Source organism: Seriola aureovittata, chromosome 10, assembly GCF_021018895.1.
Source record: "Seriola aureovittata isolate HTS-2021-v1 ecotype China chromosome 10, ASM2101889v1, whole genome shotgun sequence".
Lineage (NCBI taxonomy): Eukaryota > Metazoa > Chordata > Actinopteri > Carangiformes > Carangidae > Seriola > Seriola aureovittata.
Genome location: NC_079373.1, coordinates 16,990,465 through 17,008,335, shown reverse-complemented (window position 1 = coordinate 17,008,335; position 17,871 = coordinate 16,990,465). Strand labels below are relative to the sequence as shown.

Here is a 17,871-nt window from a genome sequence, read left to right as displayed (position 1 = left end):
AAGTTTGCAATCACATACCACTCCCCCCTAGCAAAGCAGTCTCCCAGGCATGCAGACACACAAAGGGACATCACACACAAATACACATGAAAAACACACAATGTCCGCAGGACAGCCAGCGGTCATCGAGCACTGTCTCTTTCCTTCAGTTCAGACAAAAGCTTGCGACATGTTCATTAAGCAGCAGGGATCCCATTACTGCACTCAACAGCCTCCCTGTCACAATGCTCACACATAATTAGTTACACATGCAGCCCCAGGAATGCTAATTGTTGCTCTCCTCCCCTCACTCGCTCATTTCTTTCTGTATAGTTTCTCACATCCCCCTTCTTTCCCCTCATTTGTTTGCTCTGCAGGTGGCATAGTGTGACACTTTTAGACTGTCAAAGTTGTTCAGAAAAGCTTTCAAATTACAGTTAAAATTTTCCTGCTGATAACCTCTTAACTCTTAATGGAGAGAGAGCGAGAGACAGAGAGGGAGAGTGAGACAAAAAGTAAAGGAAAGGTATGGCTGTAGGGCTTAGATATTATACACTTTTAATATCCAGATGTGTTATTCACATGTCCTGGAACAACTATCCTTCCACCCCTTCGCTCATCACTTTCCGTCTCCCCCTCACTCCATCATCCATTGTTGGCTGCTCGTTTAGGGAAACAGGTCAGCAAAAAGTGTTTGCTGATGAGGTGGTGGTCAAGGGGTCACTGTAATTGCATAGCATAACCCCATTACTGAGGGGTTAGTTCGTGTATGGAAATGATCGTGCTTCTTTTGCTTTTGAAGGAGAAAAACAGAAACGTTTTCTGTGAAACATCATGAACAGCAGAGCTGGGAAACGGATCATTAAGTAATAGTGAATGGAAAACAAGCCGTGGACTCATTTATGAATTTAATGTTGGTTTGTCTCCAAAATCCATGCTTGGTGCTATCTGCAGCCACCCTTTCAATCTCTATTAATTGATTCTTAATGAACTATGATGAACTATAGTACAGTGTAGAGGATACTACACGTGAATATACATTTCAATTGAAAATTGGGGCACCACCTTCTGTTGAAGGAAATTAGACATACCAAATAAATTAATCTTATAATCAGGGCTAATAAACTCTCAATACAAGGAATGCACAGGACTATGACTTGGAGATAAAAGAGAATTTATTTATAGCTATAATGGGGACCAAAAGTCTCAGACTTTTGGACACCACTGTAAATGTATAAGCAACTAAATAAATGAAGTATTAATAATGAACACATGACAAGGAGGTCAGAATCAAACAGATGAATTGTTCATCTTTGACAAAAACGAACTGGTCGCTTAGTTTGGCAAACGTGAAATGATTGAGAATCATTTGTTTGGTATTGAGTTACAAACTGTGGATAGCTAAAGATTGTAGATTGAAATCAGTGGCGGCTGCTGGTCTTATAAGGAGGGGAAGCTCATTTTCGGCCTCCATCATAAAATGTGTCCGTTTATTTATATGTAAATTCGCAGAGTGATAGAAGAGAGTCGCCAAACACAACGCTAGTCGTTTTTAACAAAGACAAAGTCGCTGAGGATCAATAATGTCTCCAGATCAACTCCGAACAACGGAATGAAAAACTTGAAAACTGCTCCGGGGATGCTTATACTTCAAGATCGCTGATTCGCTCATTTCGCTGTCAATCAAAAAGGGACTCAGCCTCAGACAGATGGGCGGGACAAAGCCCAGCATTTATACAATGACCATCTAGTTTCACTGCAGTGGAACAACCCACTCTCTGCTTCCCCATTGAAGTAAGTAGACGCTCGGCGTCTACACTGTGTAAAGCACTGTGGCGCTGCGGGGATGAATGAGAAGAAGTCGTGTCGGTTACCTGTGATAAGTAGCTGATTCTGAACAAAAGATGAACGTGTTCTAGCGCATATTTAGTCAATGAAATGTACACACAACAGTACATATTTGACCACCTATTTTGTTGACATTTTAGGGGAAGCTGAGCTTCCCTTGCAGTCTTAGAGCAATCGCCACTGATTGTAATGCATGCAACAAAGAATGAAATTAATTATTGCAAGAATACCAGTCTAGACAATGTAAAATATGACAGAACAAGACGCTTGGTGAGCAATTGAAAGAAAATCTTGCAGGACAAAAAGCAATTAAGGAAAAACCAAAGAAGAGCTGAAAGTAACGTAAAACAAAGGCAGAATTACAAAAAGGAAGGTTTAAAGCGCCAGAGTGAAGTAAGAGGTTAAACAAAAAGGCCATCAGGTTTTTTCTATTACCCATGTATTCTGGGTTGGGAGTTTGCCCAAACTGTAACCCGCCTCCAGTGAACATCTACTCCCTTGTTTCAAGAGAAACACTCTTTAGCTTATCACTGATGTCAGTCAACAGTGGGCACCCAAGCACTGGCCAGAGTGGAAGAGCCGTGCTCTCCAGTGAGGCTCCAGCTGGGTGACCATGTATCATCTGACCAGGCCTCCACTCCTGAGACGGTTGGTGGCTCCTTCGCTGCCTTGGACTTCGCCTCGAACTTGCCACCCTCTTTTCCACCACAACCAAGGATTGATTTGGCTCCCACGACCGGATCATTGCCTGTGGGCACCCTGCTGCCACTGATATGGACCATCCTCCAGGGCACTGGTGGTCTCCTTGCCTTGGCTGCTATAGTTGCCGCCGTCACATTTCTGATCTACTCGTTCCATTCTCAAATCTCTGCTTTTTATACAGCTGCAAAAGAAAAGGTGTTTGCACCTTTGTTGTTTTAGCCTCAAACCCCTCGTATCATCTTTCCATTCTACCATGCTTTCTGAATGTTTGGACTGTTTTAAACGGCTTCTAAAGAAAACATAGGCAGACTTTTTTATATCCTTATTTTTGTTTTGCTTCATTTTTGTTTGTCTCTCAGTGTCCTGTGTTTTATATTGTAATGAATTTTTTCTTTATTTGTTCATTCATATAGATTTTTTGTGTGTGTGCAGCACTTTGTAACTGTGTCTTTGACTATATAATTAAAGCTTTACTCACTTACTTACTTACAAGGCAACTGTGTGAACACATTTCCCACAATATGATAAATACCAGTACCACTTATAAAGAAACCAGAAATCATGCTCCCCTTTTTCTTCACCAATAAAATAAGGCAACCTGCATATATTATACCTCATTATTATGGAAGCCTGCTGTTTTCTTATTTCTGTTACCTGTAAAATACTTGTAAAGTGTGTGAAACTGAAAAATATTATCCTGCATTATCCTGAAGTACGACAGCAGCTTTAACTCAGCAGGGGAGGGTCGAAATTGATTAATCTGCCCTGCAACATGCAGTGTCACTGAATTATCATACTACCTGAATCATATGCACACAGTAAGGGGTATCTAGTAATTTCAGGGAAAGGTTGACAGGTCTGAAGGCACTACAGCTAATTTACTAAGCCAGAATATCAGCCCCCTGCTTACACAGGTGGTTAGCTGACAGTATGGCTCAACCTTCAGAGCTGGTAAGTCACATAATATTCTGGTTCTTCAACTGATCTTTCCATATTTTGCCATTCATCACAAGTCAGTTCTTGATTGCCAACAACCCATACAAAGTAGGGGTGCTGCTTTATAAGGGGTGGACAATAAAGATGAACTGCATACTGGGAGTTTCCATGGCAGCTACCATACTCACAAGCCTTACTAACACACAAGCTGTTATCAATCAACTATCAGTCATAATCATTTAGTCAAATCATCCCAGCAAATATCAAAAATCATCATCAATAAAAATCTCTTTGATGTTTTTTTATTTAAAATTATTCTTTTACTAATCAGCGACCTATTTTAACAAAGTGAAGAAAATTTGAAATATGTATAAAATAAGCACTATTACCATACATGTCGACTGATACAGTATTAGCAGTTCAGATAAAGACAACATTCAATGATACATTTGACTTTTTTTGTATGAGGTCAAATTAATTAGATTAATGGTCTAGTAAATTTTATTAACAATGAATATTGTGTTCTTATTTGGGACTATATCTTGTCAAGTTGGAGAATCATTTGATGCTATATTTTTGATTGATTGCCCTAAGAGACTAATTGGTTAAGACTTTATTTTTATTCAGTTAAACCACTTCAGCGATGGCAGACCCAACAATGAAATGCTAATGTATGATGAGAGCAAGTAGCTATCAGCCACTATCTAAAGTAATTACTGTATATTCATTCATTATAAAGCATGCATTATGGTGGCCTTTTGTTCTTCATGCTCAGTAAGTTATTGTTATAAAAGAAAGATTTCAGGGAGAGAGGGAAGCAAGTTCAGTTATCTAATCAGACAATTTATTTCAATTTTACACTTGTTCCACTGTTGTTCCTCTGGTGTCGCTCTCAATGCTGATGGGAAGGTATGTGTATTTATGTAGTTAGCCACTAGTCTGGTCATGGAGTTAAAATTTTAAGTTTCGATTTTTGATTTCGATTTTTATTGGATCATACTAATATTGTTTTAAAACCAAACCAACAAAGCTGTTTTTCTACTGATCAAACAAATGATGAGCAATATTCAGAGGTGTGGTATGCAGATTTTGTTAACTGACAGAGCTAGGATAGATGTTTCCCACTGTTTCTAGCCTTTAAGCTAAGCTAACCTAATAGTATGCTGACTGTATCTTTACAGACAGGTATGAGAGTGGTATCAATCTTCTCTGCTAACTCTCAGCAAGATAGAGAATAATCTATTCACATATTTAGATAAAATAAATTAAATAAAAATAATGTATTTTGGCCACTTGAAAGGAGCTTACATATTTACAATCCAGCTCCAGCAGACACATGTCAACATTAGCATTCATTTGTTTCTGGACACCTGACAAATAGTCCAATATTCACTCTCCTTTTCGCTCTATTTGCTCTCCCAACTCCTGCGTGAATTAATGTTTAGTGCTGAGCAGGTAGTGGGCAGGTGGCATACAGTGCATTGGGCTCTTTTGCTGAAAATAGCTGCTGCATCTGCAAATGGCGCTAATGAGAGAAGCGAGAAGAAACCAAAACAGTAAAAAGTTAGGAGCCACAAAACCAAAATAATGAGTTAGATAGTTGTGTTTTTCATAGAGCTGAGGGGAAAGGAAAATTCACGTGTTGTTTATCTCTGGGTTTGTCATCATGGATGACAGTTTGATTAATTGTGAATATAAAAATATTGATTATAACGGCTTCAAGTGTTAATAATTATAACATAAAGTACATACAGTTATTAGTCATTCCCCAATCGTTAGGACCAGGGTCCATTGGATGTTTCTATACTATCATGCTGGACATTCATGCTGGTTATAGGTTACAGCTTCAGTGTAGGTTTCGCTGACTTTGTTTTAAAAGACAGGCCATTTGATTGATGTATTTTTACCGCCAGTAGTTAGAACACTGACAGACAAGCAGTCACCATTGTCCAGGAAGAACTGTATTGATGGCCCATCTATGTGATGTGTTAATTGAAGCACAAAGGGTTGCCTCTAGCTGTGGCAAACCCATTGATTTAGATACAGTACAGCTGATCCTGCACTCCCACTTATGTGGCTTATGAGTACCAACATCCATAGGTATCGTAGTCAGTATCTGCCAGGAAGCGTCTTTCATTGCCTACACATTCTCATATCACATCTGTGTTGTTCACTCCACGCATATCCCTGCTTTCCAAGATGCCGTATGTCAGTATATGAGACAACAGTGTCACCTACGGGCCGAGGAGAAATCTACACTCTACTTCGTCAGGTGCAGTGAAGCTCTTGGACGCTGTACAGGTGAAAAGGTGTATTTTACATCATTCATGGCACACTCTAGCACTATTGCACCTGGAAATATCACTTGTGAGACATACAGAACCTGTGCTCTCCATGCAGAATGATTAATACAGCCAGCCAGATGCCGAGCAAATAGAAATGGCTGAGTTCAAAAGAACAAGGAAAGAAGAGGATTGTGAATAACTCATTTTTCTGTTGCACTTCTCATTACTGTAATTACACAGCCATTGTTCTTTGACAGGGAGGAAACGTAAAATTACAATTTAGGCAGTGAAATCGTCATTTGTAGCAGTAATTGACACTAATAAAATGATTTTTCCTTCTTTCCCTGTGGATCATATGCTAATCAAAATGTGAAGTATTAAAGATGACACTAACGGGCGTGATAAGCAGCTAATGAAAGAGGGGAGGCAAGCGGGACAGTAATAGACATACTCCCGCTAATAAGTTCCTGTTCATTAGAGCATGCAAACTGTACCCTCCTCCTGTCTTGTCTGTTTCTTCTGACTGACAGCTTTGACAGTCTTTCCTGTCAATGGGAAACTTTTGACCGCATCCTCAAATAAAGCATTAATATTTCACAGTACCACTAAGAGAGTTATAAGCCTCTTTATAAATGGATCAGTAGTGTACTATTATTGGAGAGTGACATAAGCCTCTACTTGACTCTGTATTTAAAAATAGATGACACTGTCTATAGTGCCAGCATTTTGATGACATTTTCTTGTGTCTGGGAGGATGTCTTCACTGCCTCTCACGATGTTGGTAGGGTGACTCACACAGAGTGGAGTTGATATGACAGACTTTGATCTCTCCCACTCTGTCTCTCCCTTTTTTTCTATTCCCCCAGTGGACTTCTGCATATGTCGACCCACATCCACCCTGAAAAAGCAGAACGAAGATCCATGAAATGAGATGCCAAATACTAGGTTCTCTTTGTGACATGGCAAAAAAAAAACAAAAAAAAGTATGATAGAGAAAAAACAAAAGAAAAAAAAAAAAGAAGCTGAGAAACAGGCCAAACTGTTGGCCATAATGAGAAGTGTGTGACTTCAGTTCACGGCGGATGGGCGTATTAATCTTACTGCAATAAAATCTGGTCAGGCATTCACAGTGGGATGGCACCAAATGCAGCTTAGGTTCCCAAATTACACCCTGGAGGCAGTTTACCCTTTAGAAAGAGGATGGGAACCAGCTCCTAAAAATCCAGAAAATAGCACCTGTGTTACAAATAGGCAGCAGACGGGCCATGGGGAGGGCCGTCGGCGAGTTATCCGTAACCCGTGCAGGTAGGATGGTATCAAAGGGAGTTGCAGGGTGATCACGAGTGGTGGGTTTTAGCATTAGGACTGTAGCGATCTGGCGTGCAGGGAGGAGATGAGGGGAACTCTCAGAGATAATCATGCTAACACTGAATTCCCTCATTATCTCTAAGGCTGAGCTGTGGGCAGGAGTCCAAGTCACACACACACACAGAGGAAGCGTGCGAGCTTCCAAAGTGAGCTCAGTGTGAACTGTGCAGGGTACAGAAGCCAGCATGTTGATCATAGGAATCTATGGAATGAGGAAAGACCATTAATGTCAGCCTATTGGGATAATAAGATATACTGTTTAATAATGCAGTGCATGTTTTCTTTTCTAGTTTTCTTGACATGATTGAATATTAAGATTTGGAATTGGTTTTATATAATTACACGGCTGGGTATATTCATATTATATAAGAACAAATTAATTGAGTTGATTGTTCAGCATCACCTCTTGTTTCCCTCTTCACGACTCTGCTGAAGAAGCTCTGAAACCTGGCATACTTTCCTCACAGACCTCTCCCCACTTCAGCCTATTATAGAGTTCAACCCTGCTCAAAGTCACTTCAATTATCAACATGATACTGTTAGTGCCTCTGGTCCCAAGGGGTATTGTAGTGGTACAATGCTACAGATCAGATTTAGATCTCAGATCAAAGATGTTACATTTTGCCCAAACCCTAATTGGCGTCAAGCAAAAATAGAATGTTTGAACTCAGATCGTTGTCAGTATAGGGCAACAGCAGATATAAAGGGTCGCAAAGTTCAGGAAAAAAGCTTTTTTGACACATTTACTTCTGCATGCATAGTGTTCAATCTGTCTGGTGTTGATTTGCAAGTACATGCTCTGCATTTGACTGATGTCAGCTGTAAGAAAAAACAATAAAACAAAAACAGGACAAACATGTTCTGAGGAATTCGAAAAGAACAATTGCTGCCTAATTCAGTTTTTTACTTTATTAGCACAGCCTTGCAGTGCACAGTGGCTGATTTGAACGGAAACATATTTTAAAATTCTGGTTGACGGTATTTGCACTGACTGCGATATGCAATATGTTATTTCCAGTAGTATTTGATGTCCTCTTCAAAGACAACACATCTTATGAATGTCACAAAAGAAAATATATGATACCTGACAGGAAAACAATTTAGTGTATATGAACACTGGCAAAAAAAAAAATTCATGCACAACAGAAGTCTTTTTGCTTCTCCGCTCCTGTCACTGTTATGAGGGATTGTAGGCCGCATACCACAGTTAATTGTCAACTGCCTGGCATCACTCAGACACCTGTAGATCACCGCATGTAAGTGGAAGCTATTTAAAGAGTTGATCAAAGTTAGACATGATTGAGATGAAGTGAAGTCATCCATAGCTCACAGGGAAAATAAGCTTGACCTAAATAGTGATCAGCATGCATATTATGAACTTGATTTGCAAAATTCAAAGCTTAAAGAGGCCACTGTGTCAGACAGTTAGTAATTAGAGACATTTCTAAATGTGCAACCCCAATGAAGGTATTTTCTTGCAGTCTTTTCAGGCACACTGCCAACCAATATTGTTTCTTTTTTCTTTTTCCCAGCGACTTTTCAAAAAGGAAAAGGAACAAATTCTCTCAGGTCTTCTTACCTAAACTGTCAGCACCTCGTTCATCATGATGAAATAAGGAAAACAAATGTTGTGCTACATAATAACACAGGGGGAAATTTCTCTAAAGGTTAAACACTATTTTAAGCAAGTATATGAACAATGACTTTAAGCAATTTAATGCTCCCTCTGTGGGCTTTTCGAGTGTTTGGATCCACGCCTGTGTGTACAGCTCCTCACGAGTGTGTGCCTTTTTGCTTGAGTGAGCATGTGTTTGTATGTTTGAGAGAGTAAGTGAGAGGGAGCAGTGCCAGTAGGGAATATAAAAATTATGTCAGGTGTACGTGCGTGCGTATGTGTGTGTGTGTGTGTGTGTGTGTGTGTGTGTGTGTGTGTGTGTGTGTGTGTGTGTGGAAGGTGGGGGGTTGTTAGTGTGTGGGTGTGCACTATGCAAATACTCACCTGGTATGAGCCTGGACAGGTAGCCAATTGGAGCAGGATAAGGAAGTTAGGAGGATAAAACACCCATTGTGGTGGGGCAGCACCTAGTGTGTCTGCATACTTTCATCTGTTAATTCAAATATTTGAGAAGCAACAGGACTCATCTCGCCTCACTGTAAACACCAGTTCTCTAGCGTATTGGAATCTTCAGAAACTGTATTGATCTCTTTTTAGCTGTGTTAAGAGTGGATCTACGTGAGACCTCTATCAGGCCTGGTCGGACCCCATTCTACTGCTCTGGTAGGCTGTAATATTGGTGGCTGGGAAACCAGCAGTGCTTTTCAAACTAACTAATAACACAGTATGATCAAACTGAAGAAAATATGGATGCAAATGTTGTTTTTTTTATCCTAAAAAATTAAGTTTTTTTTTTTTTGTTCGTTTTCTTTTCTAGTGGGTTTAGACCGCCATCTATCTCACATGTGAATTCTATTCTTTCAATAATCTTCAATTATAGAGTAATCACATGGCGAATAGATTAAAGGTATGTCAGAAATTAGCTCATATTTACAGAGACTGTCAGATTCCTAAAGACAAGTTTGGTGCAATGCTATGCACAATTAGGCACTGAATTTAATATTCCCCTGTACTTGTGATTTTTTAAGCGCACTTTCACATTACCAACATTCCATCTCTGGCGCCACTCTGCTGGTGTCGCAGAAAGGTTGCTTATTTAATGCCACTAACTAGTATTTACAGTGAAAAGGTAAATTCAAAAAAATAAAACAAGAATTGAGAGAATTAAAACAGAACTACCAGCCAAGTTGGGTTCAATGCTATCATACGGCCAGTATGAGAGAAATGAAACCAACAGTCTTCTGAAGAGTTGACACAATGCTTGTGTGAACTTCAGATGAGTGCTTATCGCCTCACATTATAACTAAGGCATATGTAGAATGATTTTATACTGTGACTCAGCTAACATAGTATGGACCAATAACTGTGATTATATCTTCCTTTCTTTTATGGAAGCACTGCTACATGATTGTTGCACTGACAGAAACCTCTTGCCTTGTTGATAAGATACCTGTTTGGCAGAAGTATGGAGGGTTAACACGCAGCATAAGGTGTGTGAGCATACTTGGCAGTTGAGGCACTGATCTACTCTGGCATGACGGCATGTGACACCTATCGCTAGGGGAAATCTAATTCAGGGATTTTGACTTTGGGTTGTTATAAAAACTGATTTACCAGATCTTTAAAGACATTCAGTCGCCTGTCAGTATGTCATGGATCTGTTCAACTGGCAGCACAGTACTTACTGTTGAAATGTGCGACAGGGCTTGGCATAATTTTATTTATAACCTACCATAAAGGTGTAACTAAGATATTTAAGGGAGCAGGTGAAGTACGGGTCACTGTGTAAAGAATTAGTTTCATTGTGCAGCCTTTTGAAACAGATGTCACTCATCATGTTGACCTTTGAGTTTGATTATGATTTGATAACTCAGTAACATTTATGACACTGACTGACCCATTTTTCTCATTTCTCATCTTAGACATAGAATTAATGTCATGTTTAAAGCACATTTTAAAACAAATGAAGATCCCTTCTTGAAGCCATTCGGCTCTGTTTAAATGTTGGAAAACAAAACATAAAATGTAGATGGTAAAATGTAGAACAGTCATTTATTTTGGCAGCAGTCTTAAAAACTAAACTAAAACAATCTGGCATTGTATGTGTCATGTCTCAGACATTCAGAGTCCTTGACTTAACAAAGAAACATAAAACCAGGTATTGGCAGTATACTCTATCATACATGACTCAGCTATTGTGTGTGTGTGTGCAACACTTATCCACCTCCTGTTGGGCAAAACACTGGAGCTGCTATATTTCTGACAGGCTCTATTTACATGGCATGCAAATATATTTGTGGTTGAGTTTATATGTATACAGCCCTGCAAGCCCCTCAGTAGTAATTGCAACTGTGAAGCATGAGAGAGTGTAGCCTATGCAAAATATTATAGGAATAAGAAGTTTTAATTATGCAGAATCATTCTGTTGAAAATATAATAACATCAGAAACAAGTAAGTTTCTGTTACATAATGCGTTTTGAGCGTTTACTGAACTGAAGACATAAAATAAGCAGCCCAAAAGAAAAACTGACAAACAGATAAAAATTGACATTTTATACTGCATAAAAACAAACAAACCTCCATTAAAGCGTAAAACCCAACTGATCCATTCATCTGTAACTTTTATATGTCCAAAGGACAGATTACTACATTTTAGTGCCCTTAGATGGCTTATTAAATATGGCTAGATAAATGTTTTAAATTGAATAAATCAACGTATTTATGCAGTTTAGCATTGTAATCGTGAGGCCTGGTTGATTTGTCCACACCCATGGTTACAGAAAACACCAGTTGAGCAGCTACTTTACTTGTTTGTTTGTTGTGCCATTGGATGACCTAAATCTGTGAAGATTACTGTTACTGTTTAAATCTGTACATACAATCAATTACACCTCTCTTGCCTCAGCCCCTGGGCCATGGTACATCAGAGTGTAGAAGCTGCAATATGAGCGTAACTCCAACCACCACCCTGGACAGCCAACTGACCTCTACCTGGGGCTCAACTAATTCCTACCCCGATGGTGAGGCTTCCTGCCCACACAAACACACTCATGATGAATACTACTGTATGCCTTGCAGGCGTTATGTATGCACTCTTCACTGATGCGAATCAGTCAATTAAATTGTCTGAATAATGTCCTAAAATGCCTCAAAAAAATATGCTAATTTGTTCTGCTGAAGGACTCAGGTTGCTCTCTGTTCAACAATCCAGGTCTCTCTTTGCTTATGAAACTGCAATGCAAAATGAAAATCATTCAACAATTAGCAACTGATATATTGCTCACTGGTGACTGCAGAGCTCAGAAACAGGCATGAATTAAGGATTTCCAACTGAGAATTGCTCAACAGCTCTACCAGTATACTGCTCTTCAGATCAATTATTGATAAATAGATTAGATGGTGGAATTCAAGTTTCCCTCATCAGATGCATATTTACATTAAAACTAAATTAATTCACTGATGTAAACAAATGGGATCTTTAGAATGTTTTCATGTATTGATGTGTCTCCCCAGTGCCGATGATGATGTCTGGTTACACAAGTCGTCTGTGGCCTCATGACTCCCAGCCTCAGTTCTGGAGTAAGTACCAGGTGTGGGAGTGGCTGCAGCAAGTCATGGACATGCACCAGATCGATGCTTCCAACATTCCCTTCCAAAACTTTGACATGGACGGCCATCAGCTCTGCAGCCTAAACTACCAGGATTTCATCCGTGCTGCCGGCAGCATGGGACCCATTCTCTTCCACAACATCACAGAGCTCAAGTGGAGCGGTGCGTCTGAAAGTCTGGGGGGGGGGGATCATGATTAGTCCCAATAAAAGAGGAGCTGGGTGATTCGAGTTGGGTCTGCAGCAGTTTTGATGAAGTGATGCTGAGAAGGGATCACAGAGTCGGTCAGGGGTCGGACCACATGGTGCTGTAGAGGGGTGAAGGACTGCTTAAAGTGAGGGAGATGATGGATTTGTTGTTTGCTCTTACTGGAGTGGGTCTTCTAACAAAGCACAGAGGGGGTGTGAAGCTAAAAAACAAGGGAAGAACTGGCTCATCCACAGTTTTTTAATTAGAGTTTGAGGGTTATTGCAAAGAAACTGAAGTTTATAGGCCTGAGGATTCACCTCTGGTATTTTGCAGGTGTGACTTAGAAGAAACTAAAGGAATAAGAAAGTGGTAAATGATATCAGCACATCATATTTTATCTAACGTCTGAGAACTTAATGGCATTTCAAAACAAGAGTAGAGCAGACCAGGAACAACAGGTTTAACCTCCAGGTTAAGGGAAATTTCAAGGGAAACCAAACTAGTGCACAATGCTGCTATTGTTATTGCTGGCTGTAAGAAACCAGCTCAGTATCTTAGGGCAAGATGTTACATATTTGTACATCTAATATCATTGTCAAACTGATTGTTATAGCTGGGTATGGCCCCAAACTTGAGGCTATTGTGGTAGGTAAGACTGGGAATTGTTAGTGCCAGTGATTATCAAAATTTAGATGATATTTTTGCTTCCTGTTGAAAAATGTTTGTTTATACTTATTTTCCTCTACCTGTTTTATTGTGTAGAACAACAAAAAGAAGTGTAAGGTGTAGTTTTCAATTCCTTTCACTTTTATCACTTACACTATTAGGAAGATAATAAATGTTTTGGCACCGGAATGCAGCACTATCAACCTGTTTTAGCATCTGAAACAGTGTCTGAATATGCCATAAAGCAAGGGAATCTCAGACTGCTTCACAGTGTAACATGCAATTTAGGGCCTTTAGCCGCTCTCAGTGGTTTATAGTAAACAATGACTTGGTTCATATATTTTTGATGACTCGCCATGAATGTGAAAGTGAATGATCAATTATTACAGAACATTACATGACACTGATCATTTTGATTTCATGATTCTCGCTGTCGTTTCATTTTCTTTTTTCCTTCTCATCTCTGCACAGGGCAATACCATGTGGAAATAGGTCAACTGGATCTCAAACCAGAACGTAAGAGTCTCTCAATTAATATTATGAGCAAATAAATTAAAATACAATGAAAATATTCATTCTGCTTCAACATTTTTTGTTTTATTTTCTTTTACAGTAGATTTCTCCTGTCCTTTTCCAGATGTCGGTTATCCACCAGGAGGTATAAATATCTGTGCCATTACAACAATCAATGCTATGTTTGAAATCATACAACAAATAAACTTGATTTTCCCTCCTGTTGACTTAGAAATCTACGATCCCGCTATTCACCCCCTTGCACCTGTTGCCTCTCCCACCCCTTCTAGTCCTGGTGAGGAATTTATGATATATCCAACATAAATGTGTATTATCTAAACTCAAAACAACCATGCTCCCCTATGCTATCACACTGAGACCCAAGCATATGTTCAAATCAGCTTCAGATCAGTTAAATCAAAGGATTCAACAAATGCATTCAACAATGATTTAATTTCTGTTCCTCAGACATAAAAAGAACTTACAGTCGTCCTCATCAGGTCAAAAAACACAGTAAGTAATATACGAACTTACATTTTCATTATATTTTTATTTTTCATAACATATATGTATATAATCTTACGATTAAACCCACTTTCCCACTTTCCCGCAGACCCACGGGGGACCCACTTGTGGGAGTTCATCAGGGATATACTACTGAACCCAGAGCGAAACCCAGGGCTGATCAAGTGGGAGGATCGGACAGAGGGGGTTTTCCGTTTCCTGAAGTCTGAGGCAGTGGCACAGTTATGGGGCAAGAAGAAGAATAACAGCAGCATGACCTATGAGAAACTAAGTCGGGCAATGAGGTACACCCACACAACTGTCATACACGTAGTTACACAAATACAAAACCTCATGTTTGCATACCATAAACACACACTCTCACACAGAGACTGTGGCCACTGAATGTTGTGCCTAGCCAAGGTTGTGACACAGCTTTTTCTTCATGTAATTTTTCCTGTCAAAGTAGTGAAACAAAATACTCCCTGCCCTTTCAATACAGTCAGCATCCTACATTTACACAGGGGTTTTCTTTAGTTTGGCAATATCTTGTGAAATCTGTGATGAGGAAGAAATTTCACACTGCATTGTTCCTAATCCTATTTCCTTAATGGGCTCTTATTGGTGACATCATTAAGAGTTACACATCGAAAACCAATGAACTCAATCCTTTAAAAACATATATTTGCCATTCCCCATTGCTGATTACCTAAAATTGAGTCACTTTTGAACTGCTACATGTTTCACTTTTTTTCCCAATTGAACTGAAATGGCACTCTCCTCAGAAAATCTTCCTGGCTGCTGCAATAGTCACACAGCTTTACATTCAAATGAGCTAATCTAATGAGCTTAATTTCATTGTAGTGCAAACCACTGGGAACCACAAAATGTGCCCGCAGGTATTGTCACTGTGACCACAAAGCTGATTTTCTATTTACTGTGATGCAGCAAAAGGATTTGCAGCTTGATGGCATCACCAAACAGATTGGTGCTCTCTGTTATGAATAACAAAAGCAAAGGAATAACAACCAAACTAACTTTGTTTCAAACTATTCCATTCATTTGAATTACTTTCATTAACTCACCGTACTTTTCCCTCTACTCTTGTCTTAATCACTACGGCCGCTAGATGTCGCCTAATAAAAACCGCAACTATGGGTCATAGTAACCTGCGGCACAAACGACCTATGGGCTCGTTTCTTACAGGAGGATCAAGTATGCATAGGAGTAAAGTAATATGATAAAAGCAGTAACTAGAATCAGATTCACTGGCTTTAAAAAAAAAAAAAAGAAATAAGAAAAGGCTAAGAAAGTTTAAGTGTTCTCATTCACGCAGAAACTTGTTGGTGTAAACACTCAACAGGTTCAAACGTCTTTAAATGTTAATATACATGAGATTTTGCATAGGAGTTGCACTTTCAGTTTAAGCACATAAAGCAGCTGAAGTGACCGCTGAAGTTCACTCCCTGCAAGATTCGATGTGTCTCTTGAATTGTAAGAGCTGAAAGCAGTTGAAATCAGTTCACACAGTTCACATTGAATATTTTAGTTTTTAGATTAAACCCAGTAAGCAGTTGAATTGTCAGTAGGCTTCATTTGTAAATGCATACACACAGTTCAGAATAAAAGCAGCTGCGATAACATTTAACAGATAAGAACTTAAAGCAGTTGAACTGTCACTTGTAAAACATGAAAGCAGCTGAAAATCCAGCATCTAGCAGGTAAAAATTAAACATGTTTTATATTATCTGTAATGAATTCATTTTGAAATTAATTTACTAGTCATTGCATCTGTCCTTTGTTACAGATATTACTACAAAAGGGAAATCCTAGAACGAGTAGACGGACGCAGACTGGTTTACAAGTTTGGAAGGAATGCTAGAGGATGGAGGGAGTCAGAGAAGTGACAATTTCATTAATTTATGTTTTATTTGATGTATGCAAATGTGATGTTTTATTATAGTTACTGTTTTTGATAACGATACATTTGAAGTGTTTACACATTGTTGATGATTGTATGTTTGCATCATTTATTTTTTCTTGAAATTCATCTCTTTGTTGTGACACTGCACTGAGCTGTTCTTTATTGTGCCTTATTAAGAAACCTTTGCTTATTATACCAGCATGTCATCAGTCAAACCTCACACACACACACACACATACACACACACACACACACACACACACACACGTGTTAAGAAAAGATTATATTGAAGAAAGTGATATCAAAACTGAATCTTGGTTTTCTTACATTTTTTTTTTTTCAAATCAGATACTTTCTACTTTTCAAGTCCTATAAGAGCACATGTTGATATAACATTCAAACACGTGGCAAACAGATATATGTTTAGAGTTTTGACACTGATAATGTGAAGTTCCTGTGGGAAGGATGACAGATCACAGCATAAAAACAAGAATGATAATGGAAATAACATGCCATAAGAAAAAATTTAGCAATAAAGTACAAAGATACATAAACAAGTGATAAAGTACAAATAGTTACAGCAAAATAACAGTATGGTTCGTCTTATTTGGTTCATTTCAGAGTTTTCATTCATTGAGCTGTAAAGAAAGTGTGTACATGTTTGTTGATGTTTAATACAAATAAAGCTTGTGATTGTTTTTATTTTATGAAAGCCATTTCATAACGCCTACAATTAGGGTGTCATTTTGTAAATCAAAGGAAGGACGATTCCTGAGACTTTTCCTTGTCATGAGACTAAGAAATAGTATTCTGATCAGTTACATCAATCAGTGTTTTGGATTCAATCTACAACCTAAATTGCAACTATTCTTTCCCAGACTTGATCAATGTTGACTGTCAACAGAGCGCAACTTAGATCTGCAGCTGTAAACCTCGTTCCCACTAAATCATGTTCTGATGCACTTAGAGATAGTGCAGGTGGTTTCTGTTTTACCATGACAGTGTGAAATGCCACACAGTTAATTGTTCTCCAGTACATAGCTGCCATGCAGGTTCCTACAGGCAGTGGATGAATGACTGGGCCTTGATGGCCAACAAGATTAAAGCTGTGTCAATAAAAGGCTCCTTTCTGTGACCTGTGTTCACAAGCAAATCTGTGTCTAATCTTCAATCTGACTTATCTCACTTTTGTGATCCTTCTTTACATATCGCAGCACTGATTGACACGACGTTCTGTTATTATCTTTCCAGATGGCTTTAAAATTTGCCAACTGCACTGCTGCACCACGTTCACTTTTGTCGCTCTGCTCTCACACACATCAGTGTCAGAAACCAACACTGTCCTGATGTGAGCTGAAGGAAATTAGATCACATGTCAGCAGCAAAAAGTAGATATCAGTCTTCCAGTATCAGACCTATGGGAACTTCTAAAAGGTAATTTCTTCCTGGTGGCAGGAAATCATCTCTGATTAGAGGAGGTTGCTGTAATTCAGTTTTCTGTTGATGATTGGATGAAATAAAGAAAATTGCAAAACCTGCTCCTGATTGGATTGAGATAATAACTACTCATTGCCATATTGTTACATTAAATGAAACCAGCAAGAATATTTATTCAAATTTAAGTGCATATCCATTAAATCCCATTGTTTTGATTCTGTCTTATTAGTCACACGGAGCAATCACACTTTGTAGTTACTTTGGAGCAGCGTGTGTAGTTTTAATTTGAAATATA

General features: G+C 38.9%; 1 protein-coding gene across 2 annotated transcripts; it reads left to right on the top strand.

Moving 5' to 3' along the window:
- The first annotated feature begins 9,213 nt into the window (after window positions 1–9,213).
- Window positions 9,214–16,395, top strand: ehf (ets homologous factor). Of its 2 annotated transcripts, XM_056386413.1 has the most exons (9): window positions 9,214–9,396; window positions 11,640–11,754; window positions 12,248–12,505; window positions 13,670–13,714; window positions 13,812–13,856; window positions 13,944–14,006; window positions 14,180–14,224; window positions 14,325–14,520; window positions 16,023–16,395. In XM_056386413.1, the coding sequence occupies exons 2-9, from the start codon at window positions 11,679–11,681 to the stop codon at window positions 16,120–16,122; spliced, it is 828 nt and encodes a 275-aa protein (XP_056242388.1). In that variant the 5' UTR covers window positions 9,214–9,396; window positions 11,640–11,678; the 3' UTR covers window positions 16,123–16,395. The 2 variants fall into 2 exon arrangements, with proteins under 2 accessions (XP_056242388.1, XP_056242389.1); XM_056386414.1 differs by lacking the exon at window positions 11,640–11,754.
- Window positions 16,396–17,871: the final 1,476 nt, after the last annotated feature.